At 33.0% G+C, this 21,494-nt stretch overlaps 6 protein-coding genes across 6 annotated transcripts; 2 read left to right on the top strand and 4 right to left on the bottom strand.

The window, feature by feature from the left end:
• Positions 1 to 195: 195 nt before the first annotated feature.
• Positions 196 to 2,039, bottom strand: LOC18010785 (pentatricopeptide repeat-containing protein At1g52640, mitochondrial). Its single transcript, XM_006392834.2, has one exon. It carries the CDS (start codon positions 2,037 to 2,039, stop codon positions 468 to 470), a length of 1,572 nt encoding a protein of 523 aa, XP_006392896.1. The 3' UTR covers positions 196 to 467.
• Positions 2,040 to 3,227: 1,188 nt separating this feature from the next.
• Positions 3,228 to 4,557, top strand: LOC18011295 (probable disease resistance protein At1g52660). Its single transcript, XM_006392833.2, has 3 exons — positions 3,228 to 3,999; positions 4,091 to 4,429; positions 4,532 to 4,557. Exons 1-3 carry the CDS (start codon positions 3,228 to 3,230, stop codon positions 4,555 to 4,557), a joined length of 1,137 nt encoding a protein of 378 aa, XP_006392895.1.
• A 190-nt stretch (positions 4,558 to 4,747) lies between these two features.
• On the bottom strand, positions 4,748 to 7,046 carry LOC18011294 (biotin carboxyl carrier protein of acetyl-CoA carboxylase). The gene is made up of 9 exons (XM_006392832.2): positions 6,905 to 7,046; positions 6,236 to 6,424; positions 6,003 to 6,070; positions 5,818 to 5,877; positions 5,485 to 5,724; positions 5,337 to 5,399; positions 5,180 to 5,248; positions 5,051 to 5,096; positions 4,748 to 4,949 (listed from the first exon to the last, which is right to left on the bottom strand). Exons 1-9 carry the CDS (start codon positions 6,912 to 6,914, stop codon positions 4,882 to 4,884), a joined length of 813 nt encoding a protein of 270 aa, XP_006392894.1. The 5' UTR covers positions 6,915 to 7,046; the 3' UTR covers positions 4,748 to 4,881.
• Positions 7,047 to 11,093: 4,047 nt separating this feature from the next.
• Positions 11,094 to 13,057, bottom strand: LOC18011172. The gene is made up of 3 exons (XM_024150592.1): positions 12,862 to 13,057; positions 11,433 to 11,573; positions 11,094 to 11,354 (listed from the first exon to the last, which is right to left on the bottom strand). Exons 1-3 carry the CDS (start codon positions 12,916 to 12,918, stop codon positions 11,214 to 11,216), a joined length of 339 nt encoding a protein of 112 aa, XP_024006360.1. The 5' UTR covers positions 12,919 to 13,057; the 3' UTR covers positions 11,094 to 11,213.
• Positions 13,058 to 13,982: 925 nt separating this feature from the next.
• Positions 13,983 to 15,080, top strand: LOC18010777 (late embryogenesis abundant protein 7). The gene is made up of 2 exons (XM_006392830.2): positions 13,983 to 14,137; positions 14,463 to 15,080. The coding sequence occupies exons 1-2, from the start codon at positions 14,081 to 14,083 to the stop codon at positions 14,913 to 14,915; spliced, it is 510 nt and encodes a 169-aa protein (XP_006392892.1). The 5' UTR covers positions 13,983 to 14,080; the 3' UTR covers positions 14,916 to 15,080.
• A 1,296-nt stretch (positions 15,081 to 16,376) lies between these two features.
• On the bottom strand, positions 16,377 to 17,538 carry LOC18010776 (acyl-protein thioesterase 1 homolog 2). Its single transcript, XM_024150334.1, has 6 exons — positions 17,453 to 17,538; positions 17,194 to 17,230; positions 17,016 to 17,085; positions 16,778 to 16,882; positions 16,539 to 16,671; positions 16,377 to 16,434 (listed from the first exon to the last, which is right to left on the bottom strand). The coding sequence occupies exons 1-6, from the start codon at positions 17,536 to 17,538 to the stop codon at positions 16,377 to 16,379; spliced, it is 489 nt and encodes a 162-aa protein (XP_024006102.1).
• Positions 17,539 to 21,494: the final 3,956 nt, after the last annotated feature.

Genomic DNA, 21,494 nt, shown 5'->3' with positions numbered 1-21,494 from the left:
CAATTAGTGTTTTATATTATGATCCAAAGAGAAACAGTACAAGGAGGGTCGAATATGGAGGGTTTGGAGACAAACATACCAAACTCAAAGTCAAAGATCTCTATTGTTTCCTAAATCACAAGGAGAGCCTCATGTCTTTGGACAAGTTTCCTCGTCGCTATGTTTCTTCTTAATGTGATTCTTCTTCACGTCGTGATTATGTTGCAGTTTTATTGTGGTCATTGAAAAATCAAGCTACTCTTGAGCCCATCCAAATCTTGAATTCATATAACTAACTCTAAAATGTTTTTTTCTTCATATGTTTTCTCTCATATCAAGCTCAATATCATCATCATCTTCGCTTTCTTCACTCAATATCCAAGCGATGGTGAATCCAATTATTTTTTGTGGTCATTGAGAAATCAAGCTACTCTTTGAGCCCATCCAAATCTTGAAGTCATATAACTAACTCTAAAATGTTCTTTTCTTCATATGTTTTCTCTCATATCAAGCTCAATATCATCATCATCATCTTCGCTTTCTTCACTCTTACGTCCCACTCTCCTCCTCTTCCCTCTCATCTCAACCGCCATTTCTCTAACCGAACAAGAACTACTCCTCTCCATCTTCCCGGCCAAAACATCCACAACATCCATTTGTCCCCAACCGACTAACCGATTCCTCAACATCTCAACCGTTGTCGAATACGGTGGAATCCCATCATCAATCATCATCTCAAAGTACCTACAAGCTTCCTCTATCTTCCCTTTCTTCCTCACCAACCCATGAATCATCACTGTGTAAGTAGCAACCGTCGGATAAAACTCTCTCTCACTCATTCCTTCCCACATCTCCGTCACACGGTCAAATCTCCCTATCCTTATCAGCAACTTGAGAACCATGTTGTAAGTGTGTCTATCAGGTAAACACTTGGTTCTATCCATTCTAGAGATCAGCTTCGTTGCACGATTCACTTCGCAGTGATCGCAGTGGTAAGCCATTATCGAATTGTAAGTCCAAGTATCAGGATTAGCCCCTCTCTGAATCATCTCATCTAACAGTAAGTAAGCATCATCAACTCTCTCCTTCTTGCAGAGTGTTTTGATGATATGGTTGTATGTGTACACGTTTGGTACAAGTTCGTACCTTTGCATCCGATCAAGAACCTTATAAGCCGAGTGAACGTCGTCCGCGTCGCAATACGCGTGGATGAATATCGCGTAACTATATGCGTCTGGTTCAAGTCCAAGATTACCCATTTCTTGAAACATCTTATAAGCTCCATCAACATCACCGGATTTGCACAAAGCGTCTAATGAAGCGTTGTAAGCAAGCAAATCTACAGGGCAATTCGTCTCGAGCATTTCGTCGAACACCTTGCGTGCACCTGAAGCGTCTCGGATTCTAGCCCAGCCTCGAACCAAAATGCTATACGTCTTCGCGCTCGGTGCGATCCCGGCTTTGGCTCTGTCGAAAAAATCCTGCGCGTGATTTACATGTTTTCTATCGCAAAGAGAATGCAAAAGCTGGTCAAGATCATCAACGCAAGGCTTAATCCCAAACTCAATCATTCGGTTAAACGCTCGACTTGCTTCGCCAGGTAGATTAGCTCTACTATAAGCTCTAAACACAATCCAAAAGACTTTAGAGCTGATCTCAAAGTAGTTATACTCTCTGGCTTCGATTAAAAAATCCCAGAGCAAAGCGAATTGCTTGCTACTACCCAGAATCTCCACCAAAATGTGATAACTTTCCAAGCTGTGTTCGAAATCTGGGATTCGTCTTGCCCATAGAAAGAATCTGTGAGCAGGAAAACCGAGATTTTTGCAGCGCTTCAACACTTGTTCGACCAGATTCGACGAAACCCGTGGAGAGTAAACGCCAAGAGTGTGTTCGAGGTCGTCCTTAGGGTTCCGGTGATCGCTCAGAACGCGGGAGATTTCGTTTACAAGATCTGGCGATGGAGGATCGTGTGAAAGTGTAGAGAAGAAACGAAATGTCTGAGCTTTAGGGGTTTGATGAAGAGCGCGTATGAGAGAAGAGAATGTTCTAATCGCCATTAATGTGCTTTCCACTTTGAAACAAATCACAAAATGCAATTTTCAAAACGTAAAATCAGTTAATAACTTAATATACACTGAGCCCATAGAAAATTATAAATGAGCCCAATTATTTCATAGGCCTAATTATTTCAGAGGCCCAATGTTTATGTTGCAACGTTAATGTCAAGATGATTCGATTACTCCACTTGCATATGCTAAAAGACGGTTTTGGCTAGGACACCACTTTTCAAATGTGTTTTGTAAGATACTCACACTGTCACACATGGTTTGTAACTTTGTATTAAGAACAAAATTTATAAAATAAAAATTTGGAGACAATGTCAGATATTCAATGATATTTTATCAATATTCGGTTGCTTTTTATTTGAATATACAAAATATTATCGCTAAACCAAATGATAAAACTAATGTGCTTTGACGATTAAAAAAAAAAACCTATGTGTTTTATTTTTTTTGTTTTTGTTTTTGTTTTTTAATGTCGTTAAGTTGTAGAATATTTCTTATTGGGTTGAAATATGCTGGATTGATTTTATACATCAAAATTTCATCAAGTTTCTTTTAGCTAAAAAATTGTTATATGCCGAGTCTTGTTTTGCAATATTTCTATGTCCATCTTTGTCCCCGACAGAGATATCTATAAAAGAGGAACACACAAGTCTGGTCAGATTCAGACAGACTTTTAGTTACATATTGCTGATATTTAATTATTTGCAAAATGATAACACAAATATCGTACTTCCATAGTTTACTTTGGCATAAACAAAGAACTTGACATGATAACCACAAAGGGTGACCAACCAACAGAATAAACATTTTTAAATGATAATCTTGAATATATTACTAATAAAAAGGAGAGAATTCTGAAAAAATCCGACTCATACGATAATATACACAAAAAAAGTATTTTCTGTTATTTGATTGCTAATTGGCGAAGTAGTGCAGAGTTTCATCGGAACATGTATTAATCACTTTCATAAAATATAATACTCACACGCCGAATAAAATCTATTTAAACAACGTTTTTATGTAAGTTAATTAGCCTTAAATTCTCCAACAACCGTCACTAGACATTAGCAAAGATCACAACGTGCAAGTCAGTCCATGTTTAGACTAATAAAACACATTCATATAAATATATACACACAAACACATTTTCAAGAATCTACTCTGGGGAAAAGTTAAAAGATGGGGAAAGATTTCAAGAGTTTGGTTAGATGCATCTACGTTGGGAAGATTAACGATAATGTGAAGAAACTAAAGATCGCAACCGAAGAACTCAAAGATCTTGGGAACAACGTGATGAAAAGGGTCAAGATCTGCGAGGAGCAGCAACAGATGAAGCGGCTAGACACAGTCCAAGCATGGCTTAGACAAGCTGACACGGTTATTAAAGAAGCAGAAGAGTATTTCTTGATGTCTTCCTCGTCTTCGAGCCATGGTTTGATATCTTCAAGCCACAAGATGGAGAAGAAGATTTGCAAGAAGCTGAAAGAAGTTCAAGAAATTAAGAGTAGAGGAATGTTTGAAGTTGTTGCTGAAAAAGTTGGAGGCATTGGTGGAGGAGGCGGCGGCGGATTGACAGTAAAGGATGATGATGAGCAGACTGTAGGGTTAGAGGCGGTTTCGGGTTTGGTTTGGAGGTGTTTGACGATGGAGAACACTGGCATTATTGGAGTATACGGTGTGGAAGGTGTTGGGAAGACGACGGTTTTGACTCAAGTTAATAACAGGTTGCTTCAACAGAAGGCTAATGGGTTTGATTTTGTTTTGTGGGTGTTTGTGTCCAAGAATCTGAATCTTGAGAAGATTCAAGACACGATTAGGGAGAAGATTGGGTTTTTGGATAGGACTTGGATGAGTAAGACCGAGGAAGAGAAAGCTGCCAAGATTTTTGAGATCTTGAGTAAGAGACGTTTCGCATTGTTTCTTGATGATGTTTGGGAGAAAGTTGATCTCGGTAAGGGGTTAATTAAATCGATGCCTTGCGGTGCAAGAGTGTGAGTGTTTGTATTACTTGTAACACAAGTTATTGGTTTTTCTTTGTACAGTGAAAGCTGGAGTTCCACCACCGGATACGCAGAACCGGTCCAAGGTTGTGTTCACGACGTGTAGCGAAGAAGTTTGTAAGGAGATGAGTGCACAGACGAAGATCAAAGTGGAGAAATTGGCTTGGGAACGAGCTTGGGACTTGTTTAAAAAGAATGCTGGAGAAGAGACGGTGAAGAGCCATCCGGACATAGCTAAGGTGGCTCAGGAGGTTGCAGCCAGGTGTGACGGTCTTCCACTGGCTTTGGTCACCATTGGCCGAGCCATGGCCTCCAAGAAGACACCACAGGAGTGGCGTGACGCTTTATACATCTTGAGTAACTCTCCTCCTAATTTCTCAGGTCCAAATTTCTTAAATTGTTTTATTTATTCATTATAGGTTTTGTATTTTTTATTTTTTTGTTAGAAACTAATTATCATTTTTATTTATTGTTTTGTAACAGTTCTCAAGTTACTGGACAGGAACTAGGTGAAGAGATTGGGGATGATATTCTAATTTGAGGCATTTGTTTGATGTTACTGGCTAGGTTTCTCTTAAGAAATTGTTTGAATTTTTATTTATATTATTATGCATTTGTTTTGTAATTTTCTCATTGATTATAAATATATGGATTAATATTCTATATATCAGTGGATAAAAAAATCCGATTCAGTTTTAGTGAAACAAAGAATGGTAGGGACAAAGATTTGAGTGTGGTTTATTTGTCTATTTGTGTGGAGAAAAAAGAGAAAAAACAAAGCAGCATACACAAAGCACAAACATAAATAAACCAAAATTAGTTCTTAGTTCTTACTAAAGCTTCTTGATGCCAGGAAATGAAGGAAGAACTGTGATGAGAGCATCGTCGTATCCTACAGGCTCTGTTCGAATCGAAAAAAGAAAAATAACCCGAAACTCAAAAGAGAGAATTTATATCGGTAACGAGGAGCAATTCAGCTGCATAAAGAAAAGAGAGCCTTACCACCATCTTCACGGAGTATTTTGACAATCTCACCGGAAACATCAGACTAGGAAGAAAGAAAGCAAGAACAATATAAGAAGACCAATTATAGAGAATAAAAGCAAAAGAAAGCGAGAGGGATTATTATACCTCAACTGGGATTTGGCCACCAAGTTGTTCGATGTAGCATAAAACTTGACCTTCTTTCACTATGTCTTTCTGTTGAGTAACCAAAAACCAAACATATAATCAATCTTGAGAGACCCCAAATACTAAAGAGTCATAACTCATAAGAGAAGATGTATACCTCTTTACAGATTGTAGGAAGGCGTTTCCCTTTAACAGTCTTGGATCTCCTGAAATAACCAACCTGCAACAGTAAACTTCCACTCAAAGATATACCCCGAATTTGGCCGTACTCATGCCAGTTTAAAGACAATTATCTGTTCTCTAACCGTTGGAGATTGGAGAATCACTAAACCCTCATTATTAGCAGCTTTGTTAGCAAGTGTTTGCGGTCTGTCTCCTGAAGAAGATGATGTCTTTGTGATAGATAATGACGAAGACGTGGCTGAGCCATTTGTATTGATCCCCTCAGGAGTCACACTTGCAGCAACTACGTGCGGAGTTTGGTGAGGTGGTGGACTACTTTGGTCAGCTAATTTCTTTGCTACGTATAGGCGGAAACCTCCCAGCTATTATGCAAGTGGGAGAAAGCAGAAATATTAGACAAAATCTAAAGAGAACACTTAGCAAAAGACAAGTAATCAAATGAAAACTGGGGTTACTTTCAGTTCAAACTCTGCAATTGATGGAGATTCGGCGATTTCACTGATAAGTGCTTCCACCTAGAAGATAAAATATGAAACATAAAATGGTTCAAAATTCACATAACTCATGTCCAAAGCTGGCTCATCAGAGAAAAAATGGATCAAGAAAAGCAGAGAGTAGTTAACAGGGAGGTAAAACCAACCTCCGAGGACTTGGGAATGAGCTGAGCATTCACAACAGATGATTTGGTCTCTTCAGAATCTTCTACATCTGCAATAGATGTGGTGAAGAAATGTTAAAGAAGAAAACATACAACACACCATAACATTCAAAATAAAATAAAAAGGGTACTCTTTCCAGTTTCCAAATGTCATTCCATAAGCCACAACTTTAAGCATTGTCTAAAATGAGAGAACAAAGAAGATTAGTTTAAACCTGCTGTTTCTGCAGTTGGAACTACAGACAATTGGGAAGCTTTCACAGATTGCAAAGTTGTCCTCAGACTCGGATATTTCATGGGGATTTGGCCGATACATAGTCTTTGATTGTTCGGTATCAGCAAAAATTTGTCACATCTTATTAAATTTGATGCATAAATCTTAATCTTAGGAGCTCCTAAGCTACCTGAAAATAAACGTAAAGCTCTTTTAGAGGATGTTGACCTTATAGTAATATCATTAAACCAAATTAAAAAGAGCATGTTTTGAAACTGAAATCTAACTCGGTGTATTGTTATCTTTGCAATATTTCAATTTTATCACCAAGTGACGAACTCGAATAGCATTATCTTGAGACGAAGAAAAATCCAGAGTAATTATCAAAAGATCAAGATTTAAGTCACTAAAAGTCCTGAGATTTACTCAAACAAATGCATCATTAAATCCTAAATCAAGGCAAAGAATCAGGCTTCTCTATACACTTAATCACATTGCAAATAATCAACCTAATCATTCAAACCCAAGTTCCATTGATGAATGAGAAAAGAGGATTCACGAAGAGTGGCAAGAAATGAATTCATTTCAGAATCGAATTTACAACAAATCAAAACAAAGATCGTAGCTCGAGTATGAATCAAAATACAGGAACATTTATAGAGGAACTTACAGGAAGACATAAAGGAGGGAGAGGAGAAGGATTCGCGGCAGAGATAAATACGAAGAAGATGAGAATAGCCCAATGCGAACGAGGAAGACGATTAAATCAAAATTTGAGTGTGGTTCGTTCGCTTGTTCGATACAATCAGAGTGGTTTTTTTTTTTTTATGGTACAGCTAAGCAAGAAAGAGGAAACTGGATTTGGTTTGGGTTTTATGGGCCCAATTGCTTGGTCCACACAGACATCTATCTACTATTATTATTATTTTTTTTTGACATCAATCTATCTACTATTATTTAAAGAGTTCAATTTAAAGATAAACATTATTTTGTAAGTTACTATATCAAAATATTATAAATAAAAAAAAATAATTGAAATTGATAAGAGTGTAATTGTCTTTCATAAGTACTAGATGTTTAGCCCGCGATTTGCGCGGGCCGAAAGGTTTTAAAATCAAAAAATAAAGTTTTATGTTATAAATTAAAAAAATTAAAACAATTATTTAAGACATAAAAAATCAAAATAAAATTAACTAAAAAAATTAAACACAAACCAAAATTAATTACTTAAAAAAATACTGAATAATCCACAAACTAATTTAATTAAGATAAATTCTAGCCTTTCGTTTCCTATTTTTTCTTCTTCACTATTTTTTTATTTTTCTTCTTTATCGTTTTTTTCTTATTCTTCTTTCGTCCATATTTTTTTTTCCATGTCTTATTCTTTATTTTTTTCTCCCTCCCATATTTCTTATCAAATTTAGTATTCGCATCTTTTTTTATTATTCAGCACCTTCGTTTTCTTCGTCTTCTTCTTCTTTGTTTTTACGATTTATTCTTCTTCTCCTTCAGATATTTTTTTTCATATTACATACTCTTCATACTTTTTATGACTCTATATCTTTTGAGGCTGAGAAAAAAGATAAATACACACTTCAAACTTAAAACTCTCCTTAAAAGTGTGTTATATTATTGTTAGATGAGAAAGCTGCATTAACTTTTGTAGTTTGCTCCTTTTTGAACAATCAAAACTGTTTATGGGTAATCAACTTTAAAAAAGAGCTTAAACATATATACCAAAAAAGAAATTCTCAAAATTTCTTAATTACGCTAATAATTTAACAAAAATATCAAAAATTAAAGCAAATATCAAAATAAGAATTTAAGTAAAATGGAGTCTCCACAAAAGGATTGTGACAATTTCAAGGTCCCAAGATTTGCAGATTTTTATATGTTATTTATCATCAATTTCTTCCTCATTGTTGTGTTAGAATATTTATTTGTTACTCTATTAAATAATTTTAAAAAATGAAGAAAAGACAAAATTAGATGGAATTGAATCCTTCCAACATACAAACTTAAGAAAACCTAGAGTTTTAGCTACTTAAACATAAATTTTACATTTTTTGTGAAACTTAAGCAAGAAAAGCTTTACTCTGATCCAAAAACAACATTTTATTAATTAACAGTTCAAGCTCAACTGGAAATACAAGAAATGAAAACACTCCACACAGAAAAGATTTCAGTTGGAGAAACGTGCAAAAAAATCAAAGTACAAATAGTTACCTTTTTTTTTTTTCTTTTTTCACCTGTCTTTGCCCATAAATAAAATAAAAAAACCAGAAACCAATATCAAAAATATATCCCAACACTGGACATAAGAGACAAAAACACACAAAACTCATTCAAATAAAGTGATGTTCGAATAAAAAATAGTAATTTTGTTCATGTATCATCATTATTATCAATAGAACTAACTTTGAGAGTAAAAAAATGCCAAGTGGACTAACATTTGTGCTGGAACTAAACTCCTTGTTAGCTTGTTTTCTTTTGTTCTCGGCAGCGGCGGGTGGGGTCTTGGATAAAACACGGACCACCATGTTCTGCACCTCGTTCACCAAAGCTTCTTTTGAACGGTTATAAATTTAGGATTCATCAGATCAATTAATAATCCACAATCAGATGATTAAACCTGTGTTTTTGTACGTGTTCTTTAAAGTTCCATGTACCTTCCCAAAAGTTCAATCAGCTTGGCAACCTTCACAAGAACCAGGTGAACTCACATTTTATTGCCATGAGGGATTTAAACACCGTATGTCCTATAAACCATTCTGAATCGTCACCAAGAGCCTACACCACAAAACAGAATACATGATATTTTTGTAATAATTTTTTAAAACATATAAAACGCTCATAACTGACTCCGAGAACTGGTTAGGTTCATGATCATAATCTCGATCTTCATCACCAGCAAATGAAATCTGTTGCATCGCGAGATGAAACAATAAAACGCGAGCACCTAAGAAAGAAAAAACAAAAGCAATCAAAAATTAAAACAGATAAGAATCAATAAACAAAAGAAGGCTCGACTCAGCCCCAACTAATAAAAGAGAAAAAAAAGTTCACCAAAACTGGCTAATATATAAAACATAAATATGATAGATAATAAAAAAAAATCACAAATCTAAACCTAAAGCACAAAAAAATAAAATAAAATGTTACCCTTCGGTATAGCAGTAAAACTAAACAATCAACGATAAAGAAATTCCGGCTAAAACACCACTTCCTAAACAGGAAAAAACATCAAACACTATTATTAATAAGAAGAATTTATAAAATATAAATAGAATCCAACTTCTAATATAAATCAGAACGAAATATATTTCTAAAAGTTACAAAAGGGAAGACACAAGGTATCACTTAACATATATAAAAAAATATAGATCTACATGAGCTAACAGAAACAAATATAAAGCAAAAATAACAACCGAATAGAAAATTAAACAGCAAAAAAACTATTTTTTTAAGAAGTCACAAGATCACTATAATGTAAAACACATGAAATATATAGTTTACATGATCACCAAACATTACAACCATGCAAGTGAAGAAAAAAAATTGGTTGAAAAATCTTTAAGATTTATGCAAATCAGATAATTTGTATATATATTTTTTATTAAAAAACAATATCTAAATATTTATCAAGACTTACGTAAAGATTAATGGAGTAACATAACTATATGATGATTTTTAATTTTAAATATTTTTTTATAATTCATATAAATATTATTTTTTTAAAAAAAATAATATCTAAGTATTTATTAAGTAAGATTTACTTAAAAAATTATGGAGTAACATAATTATATATGATGATTTTCGATTTTTAATATTTTTTTTTATAAAATTTAATTTAAATAAATTTTGGGAGGGGCAAAGGGTAATTAACCACCCTAAGATTGAATGAGAGAGCTTAAAACTAAATTTTTACTTTGCATTTACTATATATGATGATTGAAGAGAGTATGGAAAGTATGTATTTTCTATTAAAATTTATATTTATTATTTATTGTTACTACACAGTAATTTTCAAAATAAATACAATAAACGACTAAGTTAATAATGATCATTTTTGTTAAAAAGATTGCGGTTTTTAAAACCTGAAGCACATTTTATTTTAGGTTTTTCAAAAACTCTAGAAATCGCCACCGTGATCATACCAATTTAGCCTTCTTGCCTCACATTTTCGTCACCGGGTGATTTACTTATTATTGAGTGATTCATATGGGAATTTGTGACTAGTTTATTGTGCCGATTTAGAGTTGATTTGATTAATATTTGATATTTTTGAATATACATATTTTATAATGTTCTCATACCAACATGATTTTAGTGGGTGACCCAAAAAAAAACCATAATTTTAATTATTGTCAATTATATTGTATATATCACTATCAAAATATATAAAGTTTTCATGATAACCGGTGAACTAACAAATGAGAATATATGATTTATGTAGGATTAAAAACGTAGGCTAATCAAACCGGACTAAAAATGCATTAACTGAATTTGATTTATATAAATTACTTAAGATATCGATTAAAAGAACTTTAATTAATATTTGATATTTTTGAATATACATATTTTATAATGGTCTCATACCAACATAATTTTAGTGGGTGACCCAAAAAAAACCATAATTTTAATTATTGTCAATTATATTGTATATATCACTATCAAAATATATAAAGTTTTCATGATAACCGGTGGACTAACAAATGAGAATATATGATTTATGTAGGATTAAAAACGTAGGCTAATCAAACCGGACTAAAAATGCATTAACTGAATTTGATTTATATAAATTACTTAAGATATCGATTAAAAGAACCCTTACTAAGGGTTATGAGACACATAAAAATGTCTCAACGTACCGTATTAAACAAATATATCCAAAAACTCAGAAACTTGAACAAACAAATACAACATTTTTTGTTTATGTTAGAAAATATTAGGCCAATATTTATTAATAATAATTCCTTTCAAATGTTTCTGGAGCTGGGGTTGCTCAGGCGGGTCGTGCCGGCCGGGCTGCTAGGGTTGTTGGTGGTCGGACTCATTCCAAGAGTGTTCTTCACCGCATCGGCGGCTTCCTGTGCCATGTTCTTCACTTGTCCACCGGTCTATACTCCAAAATCAATAGTAAAATTGCTAACTGATATCTATAAAAATAATAATGAAAAAAAAGAAGAAAAGTAAACCTGTTGGATGACATTAGATGCCTGGGAAAGTAGGGTAGGATTGTTCTGATCAGACTCTGAGTGTGTCAGTGAGTGAGTGAGATGATCGGCATTCTGGTTCATTGCTTGTGATACTTTGTTCAGGTATTCTTCCTTCTTCAACTATAATAAAGAAATGTATAATCATTATAAAAATTAGATACAGAAAATTGATTAATAGTCAAAATTAGGAAAATTAAATAAGAATATACAGTGGATGGGTGTTCACTCCCAGTTTAATTATATAATTACAACAAAGCAAGGACGATAGATTTTTCAGATATCTAAAACCGAACCGAATCCAGGTAAAATTAAACTGAATTCAAACTAAAATTTTAAAATATTGGAATAGATTTTAAATCTTAAATCCAAAAACTTGAAAATTTGAATATCTTAAACTAAACCCGATCAGATATCTGTAGACAGTTGGTGTGAAGGTGTTCATCTATTTGGTAAAACCATTGAAGGTAGTAGAAATGAAAGGGTTTGTGATTTTGGAAGGACTTTAATTAAGAGATTCGTTTTAATGTGAACTAGCTTTGTAGTCCTATATGCCTTTCAGGTGTTACTCACGAGATGAGAGAAACCCTAAAACCTGAATATGCCGAAACAAAGTCTAAGATGGTTTTGTTTTTTAAACGCTAGTTTTATTTTTTGGTCTTATTGTAAAGTTTACAAAAAAAAAGCAGTTAAATGACACAGTTACATTTTATCTATCTTTGTTTTTCATTTCATGTTGGAAGTTCAAAATCGACCGGCCCATAGTGTGTGTGATTAGGGCTGAAATTATTATTCGGTATCCGGTCTTTGATTTGGAATCCGTTTCTATCCAATCCGTAAAAACCGAATATCCGTGAAGTTCGGATCCGGATCCGAATAGTGAAATTAAGTATTCGGTTATTTCGGATACGGATCCGGATAATAGAAAATGTTGAAATTAGATATCCGTTATCCGTTTATTAAATATTTATTTATTTTGATAATATTTATTGAAATTCATATTGCATGATAATTTTCTATTTCAAATTGTGAGAAAAAAACATGAAAATGGATAATACATGGATATGAAGATAAATTAACTTCTCTATTACTATTTTCTCTTTTGCTATATAAATTTTTAAACTTTGTAGTATTTTAATGCTACTTGAATGCTTTTTTAATTTTTGCTATGTTGATACATTTGAATTATATATGTTATCTTATTATAGTTTTTAAAAATTGAATTTTTTTTTAAATCAACGAAACCGGATATCCGTAAATATTTGGTTCAAACCGGAGTTTTCGGATCCGGATCCGGATAGTAAAATTGATTAACCGACGAATCTAGATCCGGATCTAGATACTTTGAAAAGTCTGGATATCCGGCTCCGTTCCAACCCTAATGTGATATATATACAATATTCTAATGTACCTGAACTTGACCGGTGGCTTCTCCGGCGTTGTGGCTTAATTCTTGGCTCGATGACATCTTCTTTTTGGATCTGTGAATCTCTTCTACGAATTTATTTTTGAAGAATACTTTGAAGGGATATTGATAATATACATATTAAAGTGGTATTTATACAATTCGAAAGTAGTATTATTGTAAACTCCTGGATCTAAGGATTCCGCTGACACGTTGAAAATAAATTGACGATTGATATTAGGGCTAAATTTTGTGGAGATGAATGGTTTTAGGATGTATGACCCTAACTTTGCTTGGTAAAGAAATGGAGGAAAATGACTGGCGATAGGAAGATCTTAAACCTTTTTTTTCGGTGACATTGTTTGGGTAAAAGGTATTTCATTGCATCGATCGTAACTAGCTAATAAATATAGATAACAAACACACACACACAATATTGAGCAAATTTTATTATTACAACCAAAACATCATTATATTTATAAATCTTGTTGTCGTACGAATAAAATACCAGGGACGAAGTCCAAAAACTAATTAGCAGGAATTTTCTGCTAATTTATACGTACAATAACTTTCTTCATAGAAAAATCAAATTTGGATCCTCAATTACCTCGCCACCGACACATGAGGTAAGAGTTTTATTCTTGGTATCTTATCTAATATACATAGAAATTAGTCTTAATTTCTAGTGTACATAAATATGCTGTGAGAAAAAAAAAATTATATCCTAGTTTATCTAATTTATATGATTTAGTTAGTACCAGGTGGCGAAATGTTATGCACTAGAACAAAAAAAACGTAACTACCAAATATTTTAATGTGTAAATTGTATGACGATTGTTGCATAATGCATTAAGTAAATGAATCCATGTACGTGACTCGCCACGTATCTAGCATCTTCCGTAACTCATTTTTTTACTATATATAGCGTGGCATTTGCACATAGGTCGTCATCAAAAACAAGATAACCTAACATTCAACACTCTCACATTCTCCAAGTTTCGAACTTCGTCGCTCTAACCTAATCGCGACGCGTGGTTTAACACGTGTCGAGAAATCTGCAACATGTATCTTGTTCTCGGGCCGACCAAGACTTGCTATAAAATGTCTCAAACATAAGAGTCGGAGATATCTTCCAACACAGGTTCTGATAAACAGCTTTTGATCATCAATCAGCCTTTCGAGTTTCCACTAAATATTTTGGTTTCGAATTTTTCGACGAGAGAAAATGGCTTCTCATCAAGAACAGGGTTTCAAAGCTGGTGAGACCAGAGGCAAGACTCAGGTACTAAATGATTTCTTATGCAATATTAAAATATTTCGTAAATGATTTAGTTTAAAACATTTTTGCAAAAACTCTAGATAAAATAAAATGATGTTCTTAATTAGGTAAAAAAATAACAACGAGTGAAGCCACTATTATACGATATAGCGTGTTATTTGATAAAACAATCTATTGCTTGATTTTTTGATGATATTACTATAATGTGTAACTTCATTATAAAAGGCAAGTATTTATCTGATTTCGTATTTTTGTATCGACTGATTAGATATGTAAGTTAATTACTTTATTAACGTTTGTCCCATTTAAATACAATATCGAATCTTAGGAGAAAACAGGGGAAGCTATGAGAACGATGGGGGAGAAGACAGATGTAGCTAAGGACAAAACTCAAGGAGCAGCCCAATCAGCCCAACAAAAGACCCAGGAAACAGCTCAAGCAGCTAAAGACAAGGCATCTCAAGCCGCACAAACAACTCAACAGAAAGCTCAAGAGTCCAAGGACAAAACGGGAAGCTACATGTCAGAGACAGGAGAAACAATCAAGAACAAGGCACAAGATGCAGCAGAATATACCAAGGAGACTGCAGAAGCTGGTAAGAACAAGACCGGTGGGATCTTGGGCCAAACCGGTGAGCAAGTGAAGCAAATGGCCATGGGAGCTACTGATGCGGTTAAGCACACTTTAGGACTTGGTGCTGATGAAGGAAACAAAGAACATGATTCTTCAGCTCCAACCTCTACTACTACGACCACTACTCATGCGACAGAGAGGAAGTGAGATGAAGAGTTTTTTTCTGTTCTTGCTTTGTACGTTTGTTTGTTTTGATTTTGTTTTGTGTTGTGTGATTCTGCATGTTGATCTTTGTTGTTGTTTATTGGGTTTAAATGCGCTTATACGAACACTATTATGTAATGGTTTGGTTAATTAAATACTTGTTTTATCGGGTGAATAGATTTGTATTTGATGTGATTCTAAATTTGATTAGTATACACAACAATATTGATACAACAAGTTCTAATGATTTTAACAAATATTGTCATGTCATACATAAATCATTTATAAGAAATGTATATTGAATGGAATTATGCGTTACGAAAATATAATAAAACCTATCTAAAAATAGTATAAATAGATTGTAAATAGATTGTATGGTACACTTTGTTACGTACAATCTCAGTAGAAAATATTCCCTCCGGATTTATTTAGTTTTCGTATTAAGGTTATGCACATAGATTAAAAAAATATTAATTGTATTAGTTTTTAATATAAAAACATCATTAATTATTTATTTAAACATAATTCAATTAATAATAAACTAAATTACATAATAAAAATAATCCTAAAAAGTAATTGCATTGAAAACTGAAAACAACAACTAGAAACGACAACTAATAAAAAAGGGAAGGAATATTAGAGAAAAAAGGACGCAAAGAGAGAATAGGGCACATCAAAAGACAGGGAAAAGAGCGATGGTAGGTATGTACAATCTCAATTGATAGTTAAGGATATGTTACAATTGATATTTTGGTAGTACAACACTGTATGTATGGCTATATTATACCACTAACCCACTTTTTTTAATCAATATGTTATTTCACCAATTTTACTTCTTTCTCTTTTGTTTGTTCACCATTGACAATATAATAACCTTTTTATATGACATATGATATAACAGAAAACTGAAAATAAACTTCAGTTTTTGAAGGATAATAATGAAAAATACATTAACAATTATATAATTTATGAATAGCTAAGAAATAAAAATAAAAGCTATAACACTTGTAGGATAGTTTTATTCCATATTCTTTCAAGATGCAGAGTTTAGCTATATCCTTATCAGAGCCTAAAATATTGCGGGAGTGCTACGCGAAGATCATTCATGACGTGATCCCTGCATATGACATAACCCAAAATTCAGAGAAGAACAATATGTTAAAAGATAGTAATAACTAAAATATATATGAGTGAAAAAAATAAAGTAATTTATAAATATAGACCCTCCACATTATTTGTGAATGATTGGAAATCCAGCCAAGTGAAGGGAGTCAGCGCAGATGCGTGCAAATGCCGAGAAAGCTACATCATCAGCTGCAAGTGACACAACAACGACAAAAAAAAACCCCCAAGAATTAGCATGATCTCGCGATTGTTTTCTAAATACTTACTTAAATTGTAAAGAAGACATATATATATAATTTAATTTATTATAAAACATACAAGTCCCATATGTAAGTAAGATTAGCGATCCGGCACGAACAAAAGTCCCAAAGGCAGAATACATATCGTTTCGCAAGGTCTTACAAGATTATTGATCGATTTTGGTTTTCCATTAGTAAAAGGTATATACGAATAGTTAAATAAAAAATTGTGAAAAACTACATCAGGGCTTGAGGAGCTTACGTCCAGCTAGGAAGCCAACCGTTGATCCCTACAACAATTTTTAGGTTTATGGTGACTCCTCCAAAGGTATAGTTACTCGCAAAGTAGAGAGCTTGTGCTGCAACCAAGCCGACACCTCCCACACCTTTAATAACTATACCAAAATCAACATTAAAGTATTAATTATTTAATCATATATATGTATTTGATGTATAGATAGTCTAAACTATGCATGTTAAGTGTAGATAATTCCGAATTACCATGTTCTGGTTCGGAAGAGAAAAGGCCAGCAACAAATGAATTCACATTATCTAAAGCTTCAAAATCATGATGCATGCTCTCTGAAACTTTTGTGATATCGCACCCTGATTCACCATAAAGAATTATGAATACTGTATTATTAGTTTTCCATTTTAATTAGTAATATTTTAGAGACATCAAATACTGATTTAGAAGAAACAAAATAATATATGTATATCTATAGCCAATTAATCGTACATGCAGTGGTTTCTTCTCCACCCAAAGAAGTAACACGGCGTGTAGGAGCAGTCGGACAAATCCATTTTATCTATGCCAAATCATATATTTTTATTAGAAAATTCATAGTTTCCATTGTGGCTATATATAAAAAGAAATTAAATTCATGGCAAACACATGTATCTGTATCGATCCTTACATTGGGAAGACCCAAACTTTGCAGAGGCTGAACTGAGCTGCATACATAATAAATTAATTAAAAAATATATAATGTGTATAATATGTAATGTATATACAACTTTAGTGAAACGAACTTATTATTATCTAACAAGAAAAGAAAATAGAGAGGAAATGTACAAAATTCGAGAATTTTGAAAACAAAAGAGCATATATTTTACGAAAAAAGAGAGCATATAAAACAATACAAAACAAAGCATGGGAGACAATGAGAGTGTTACTCGACGCCTTTGAGCCCGATGTCGTGCAGCCAGACTATAGTGGCTTTATGAACTCCTATAGGCTCAACAATGTACACGTTGTTCATAACTCTACTACATGTATATATATGTGGTTATCATACGTAAATTTACTAATTAGTTTCACGCAGAAAATATGTAACGAGAAAATAGTCGAGCAATTTTGATAACTATGGAAGAAGCATGAATAATCACAAGGAAAAAACATAACCAGATGCCATTTTTGACGAGAAGAATTTCTTGTTTTTTAACCGTATTTTTTTAATTTATCTCAGAAGCTTTGAGAGATGGAAAATATAAGAAAAGGTAAGGCAAGACATTGTATATTTATACAACAAATGAGTCATTACTTATTTGCTTTTTAGGAAAAAATAGACCACATCCCTAAATTAAGTTAGAAATCTTACTATCACTAATTGGGTAGAAAATGTTTTCAAAACAAAATCTTCATCAAAGGCATAATTTATTTAAAACAATTAATAATATTTGTCAGTTATTTCACAAAACTGACGAATTACAGCAAAAAAAAAAACTTAATTGGGTGGAACACAATCCATAGATCTTATTCTATTAGATGCACAAGAATACCATATATATAATAAAAGAAAACACTTAGCACCTCATCAAATATGTTTTAATGAATTTATAACTTTTATCTTACTATTACTAATTAGTTTTGTCTAAACACTTTAATACACTTTCCATATAAAATGTCACAAAATCTATGTATTCAGTTTTTTTTCCTTAATATAAAGTTTTTAGATTTCAATGATAATCTAATGATATATGATCTATATTTTTCTTTCTTAAAAGTATTTTTGTTGGATTTCTATATCAATGGTTTTTTCCAACATGGTGACTTTTTTAAAAGATTGTGGTCTTTTATTTTCAAATTATTTAAAAATCAAAGAGTTCTAAATTGTCTTCTACACGTGTAATTGGTATCTGAAGCACAGTAACTTCACCATCAATATTAAATGATAATAACGATATAGTTTCTTCTAAATTTTGGAACTTTTTCGATCATCACTATATACATTTGTCCCTTCATCGTTAGAAATAAAGAAGTCGTAAATCTTGCTCGATCTCTTCTCCTATGCGAGATTTTGATGTAAGATTAGAAGCCACAAAACTTAAAGCACATAAAGATTTAAAATTACATATATTGATGGATGAAGAGAATGTTGATATATAATACACTTAGATTGTGTAAGGTCCAAATATATCAATGGACAAAGGACTTAATCTAAGAGATTTCCTGGGATGGATCAAGGATTTCCTCCCATGACCAAAAGTGGTTTGATTTACATACACTCTAAATAACAAGAACACAAAAAAATAAATAATTTCACTTATAAACTTTACAGAATAAAACAGAAAGACAAAGCTTTAAAAAAGAAAAAAAATTGATTTGGACCAATCTTGCGTCCAATCTACTCATCGATAGCTTCTCCACAGATTAAGATAGTCTGGTTCTTCTCCTCTCTGACTCAACGCTAAGTTCAACTCCTCTATTCTTATTCAGATATGTCTTCCAACTGGCAGTACACACTATTTGGCACGAGCAAAATGGAAGAGGTCAGAGTGATCAACCACAATCACCGCTCCAGCTAATTCGCTTTATCGACAAGGGAATGTTCCCTTGTGCAGAACAGAGTTTCTTCCATCCGAATGACGAGTGGTACCAGATACGATGATGGTCTAACTTGGTGGTTCTCCACCCGCTAAAGTTTCAGAGTCCAACTAGCACAAATTTCTAGTCTAATTTTGCTTTGATTTCAATTTTTTAGAACCACATAAGCATTCTTTGTAAAAACGCTTTTTTGATGAAATTTTACATTTTTTTTATAAAAAATAAAACAATTTGATTTATTGACTATTAATAAAATGATTCATGAATATTACAAGGGAACTTGGACAGTTTTAATTATTACATTACATCTAGTTTATAAATTCGGTTTCGATTAAGTCTGGACCTGAATGGATCAGGTCTTGGTTCACCGTGTTAAGTGAATAATTTTGGCAGATTCAACTACTAGATGTAAAGATTGGTGAAAATATAATAAAACACAATTTTATTGATGAAATGACATTATTAGTGATGATTCAAAATTTACATAACCAAATTCTCATTAAAAAAGTCATTGATGATTATAATCGGATAAGAACATATATACATAGTCGAGAGGTTTGTAATAGTGTCGTTGATGTATCTCAATTTAAATTCAAATCTACATTATGATGGTCTAAATCGTGCTCCGTGGTAAATTTTAATAGTAATATTATGTTGTTTTATTTTACTTTGTAATCCGAACTTTTTTTTGGTAATGATAATAATGGAATATTTTGGATAATAAAATGGAAAGCAATTTTTGTTTTTCACTCATATAACTTTTCTTATTCATCTGAGTATCATTGAACCCAAAAAAGAAAATAATATAAAACGGAGTTTGTCTCCGAATAACAGAGTAGCAGAGACTGAATACTAAATAGAAATACATGAGCTCCAAAAACAGAGGTGAGCAACAGATAGAATAACAAATTTTAGCGTAATAATAAGTCTTTGTTTTCTTATTAAAGAACGTAACTACTCACCCTGGGCATAAGAACCAGAACCGAAATACCGAATCGGAACCGACCCGAAATTTTTGGTTCGGTTCGGTTTCGGTTATTGCCTAAATACCCATTGGATCTCATATCTAAGATCCATGGATATCGGTTCGGATCCGGTTATTACCCGGAACCGAAAATACCGAACCGAATACCCGAAAATTATGTATAAGTTTGGGCCATTACTCATTAATATTAAACAATTAGTTTGCTACAAATCTAATATTGGCCCATTAGTAATTCAAAGTCATTTTTACAAAATTGATCTAGCCCATTATCCACAATTCGACACATATTCAAAGAGGGAAAAAAAAGACATACACAAAACTATACACCTACACATGCAACTTATCGTTGTAAAAAGAAAAACAGTTTCTCTTTTTTCTCTCGTTAGTACTTAAAAAATTAACTCTAAATCATTCAGAAAAACTGAAATCCCTAATTTTCAGTCGCTGTAGCATTTCTTCGCCGACACAGCCATCTGCTACGTTAAAAAATCAGTCGGGGTATGCTTCTTTTCCATCTCCTTCTCATCTTTGAATTTATTTGGGTTTGGGGTTTACTGTTTATAGCTAAAATCGATTTTGGGGCTAACTGTTTCTGTTTGTTTAAATTTTAAATTGATCTCATTTCCTCTTTGTTTTTTCGTTTTTACAACGAATTACTCTTGAATAATCGAGTCTATAGAGTCTCTTCACTTAGAAATAGATTTAGGGTTTACTATTTATATATGAAATCCATATGATGTTAACTGTGAGTCTAATATCTGAGATTATGAGTGCTAACTTCTTCTTTGTTAATGATTCTAATAATTTTTTTAAGTCTTTTTGTTTTGTTTTTGCAGTTTCAGGTCACAAGAGTCGCAAGTCATGCTTCTTTTTTGTTATTTGGTTATTTTGTTAACAAAATTTTTTTGGGTATTTAAGAACCGAAATCTTTTGGGTATTTTACGGTTCTCATCCTTCATACCCGAACCGATCCGGAACCGAGAGGTACCGAACCGGAACCGAACCGAAAACAATTCAATACCTATATGAATCTAAAACATGAGAACCGAAATATCCGGAACCGTTCGGTTCTTACCCGGAACCGAACCGAATATCCGAAAGCCCAGGGCTAGTAACTACCTAAGTCTTTGTATAAAATCCATGTACGTGACTCGCCACGTATCTAGCATCTTCCGTAACACCATTTTTTATTATGGCGTGGCACCTCTACATAGGTCGTCATCAAAAACAAGATAACCTAACATTCAACACTCGCACATTACTCCAAGTTTCGAACTTCATTTCTCTAACCTAATCGCGACGCGTGGTTTGACACGTGTCGAGACATCTGCAACATGTCTCTTGTTCTCGGGCCGACCAAGACTTGCTAAAAAATGTCTCAAACATAAGAGTCGGAGATATCTTCC

This window comes from Eutrema salsugineum, unplaced genomic scaffold (assembly GCF_000478725.1).
Source record: "Eutrema salsugineum unplaced genomic scaffold, Eutsalg1_0 scaffold_7, whole genome shotgun sequence".
In the NCBI taxonomy this organism is placed as follows: domain Eukaryota; kingdom Viridiplantae; phylum Streptophyta; class Magnoliopsida; order Brassicales; family Brassicaceae; genus Eutrema; species Eutrema salsugineum.
This window is presented reverse-complemented; position numbering and strand designations above follow the sequence as displayed.

Coding starts and splice junctions, on each gene's coding strand:
- LOC18010785 (XM_006392834.2), bottom strand. CDS start 2,039: ATGGCGATTAGAACATTCTCTTCTCTCATACGCGCTCTTCATCAAACC.
- LOC18011295 (XM_006392833.2), top strand. CDS start 3,228: ATGGGGAAAGATTTCAAGAGTTTGGTTAGATGCATCTACGTTGGGAAG. Junction 4,000..4,090: donor TTGGGAGAAAGTTGATCTCG/GTAAGGGGTTAA, acceptor TTCTTTGTACAG/TGAAAGCTGGAGTTCCACCA. Junction 4,430..4,531: donor CTCTCCTCCTAATTTCTCAG/GTCCAAATTTCT, acceptor GTTTTGTAACAG/TTCTCAAGTTACTGGACAGG.
- LOC18011294 (XM_006392832.2), bottom strand. Junction 5,878..6,002: donor TCATTCCCAAGTCCTCGGAG/GTTGGTTTTACC, acceptor TTTATCTTCTAG/GTGGAAGCACTTATCAGTGA. Junction 5,097..5,179: donor GTGGCCAAATCCCAGTTGAG/GTATAATAATCC, acceptor CTTTCTTCCTAG/TCTGATGTTTCCGGTGAGAT.
- LOC18011172 (XM_024150592.1), bottom strand. CDS start 12,918: ATGTCATCGAGCCAAGAATTAAGCCACAACGCCGGAGAAGCCACCGGT. Junction 11,574..12,861: donor AAGCCACCGGTCAAGTTCAG/GTACATTAGAAT, acceptor TCTTTATTATAG/TTGAAGAAGGAAGAATACCT. Junction 11,355..11,432: donor CATCTAATGTCATCCAACAG/GTTTACTTTTCT, acceptor TTTGGAGTATAG/ACCGGTGGACAAGTGAAGAA.
- LOC18010777 (XM_006392830.2), top strand. CDS start 14,081: ATGGCTTCTCATCAAGAACAGGGTTTCAAAGCTGGTGAGACCAGAGGC. Junction 14,138..14,462: donor AGACCAGAGGCAAGACTCAG/GTACTAAATGAT, acceptor ATCGAATCTTAG/GAGAAAACAGGGGAAGCTAT.
- LOC18010776 (XM_024150334.1), bottom strand. CDS start 17,538: ATGAACAACGTGTACATTGTTGAGCCTATAGGAGTTCATAAAGCCACT. Junction 17,086..17,193: donor AAAGTTTGGGTCTTCCCAAT/GTAAGGATCGAT, acceptor GATTTGGCATAG/ATAAAATGGATTTGTCCGAC. Junction 16,435..16,538: donor GGTTGGCTTCCTAGCTGGAC/GTAAGCTCCTCA, acceptor TAATCTTGTAAG/ACCTTGCGAAACGATATGTA.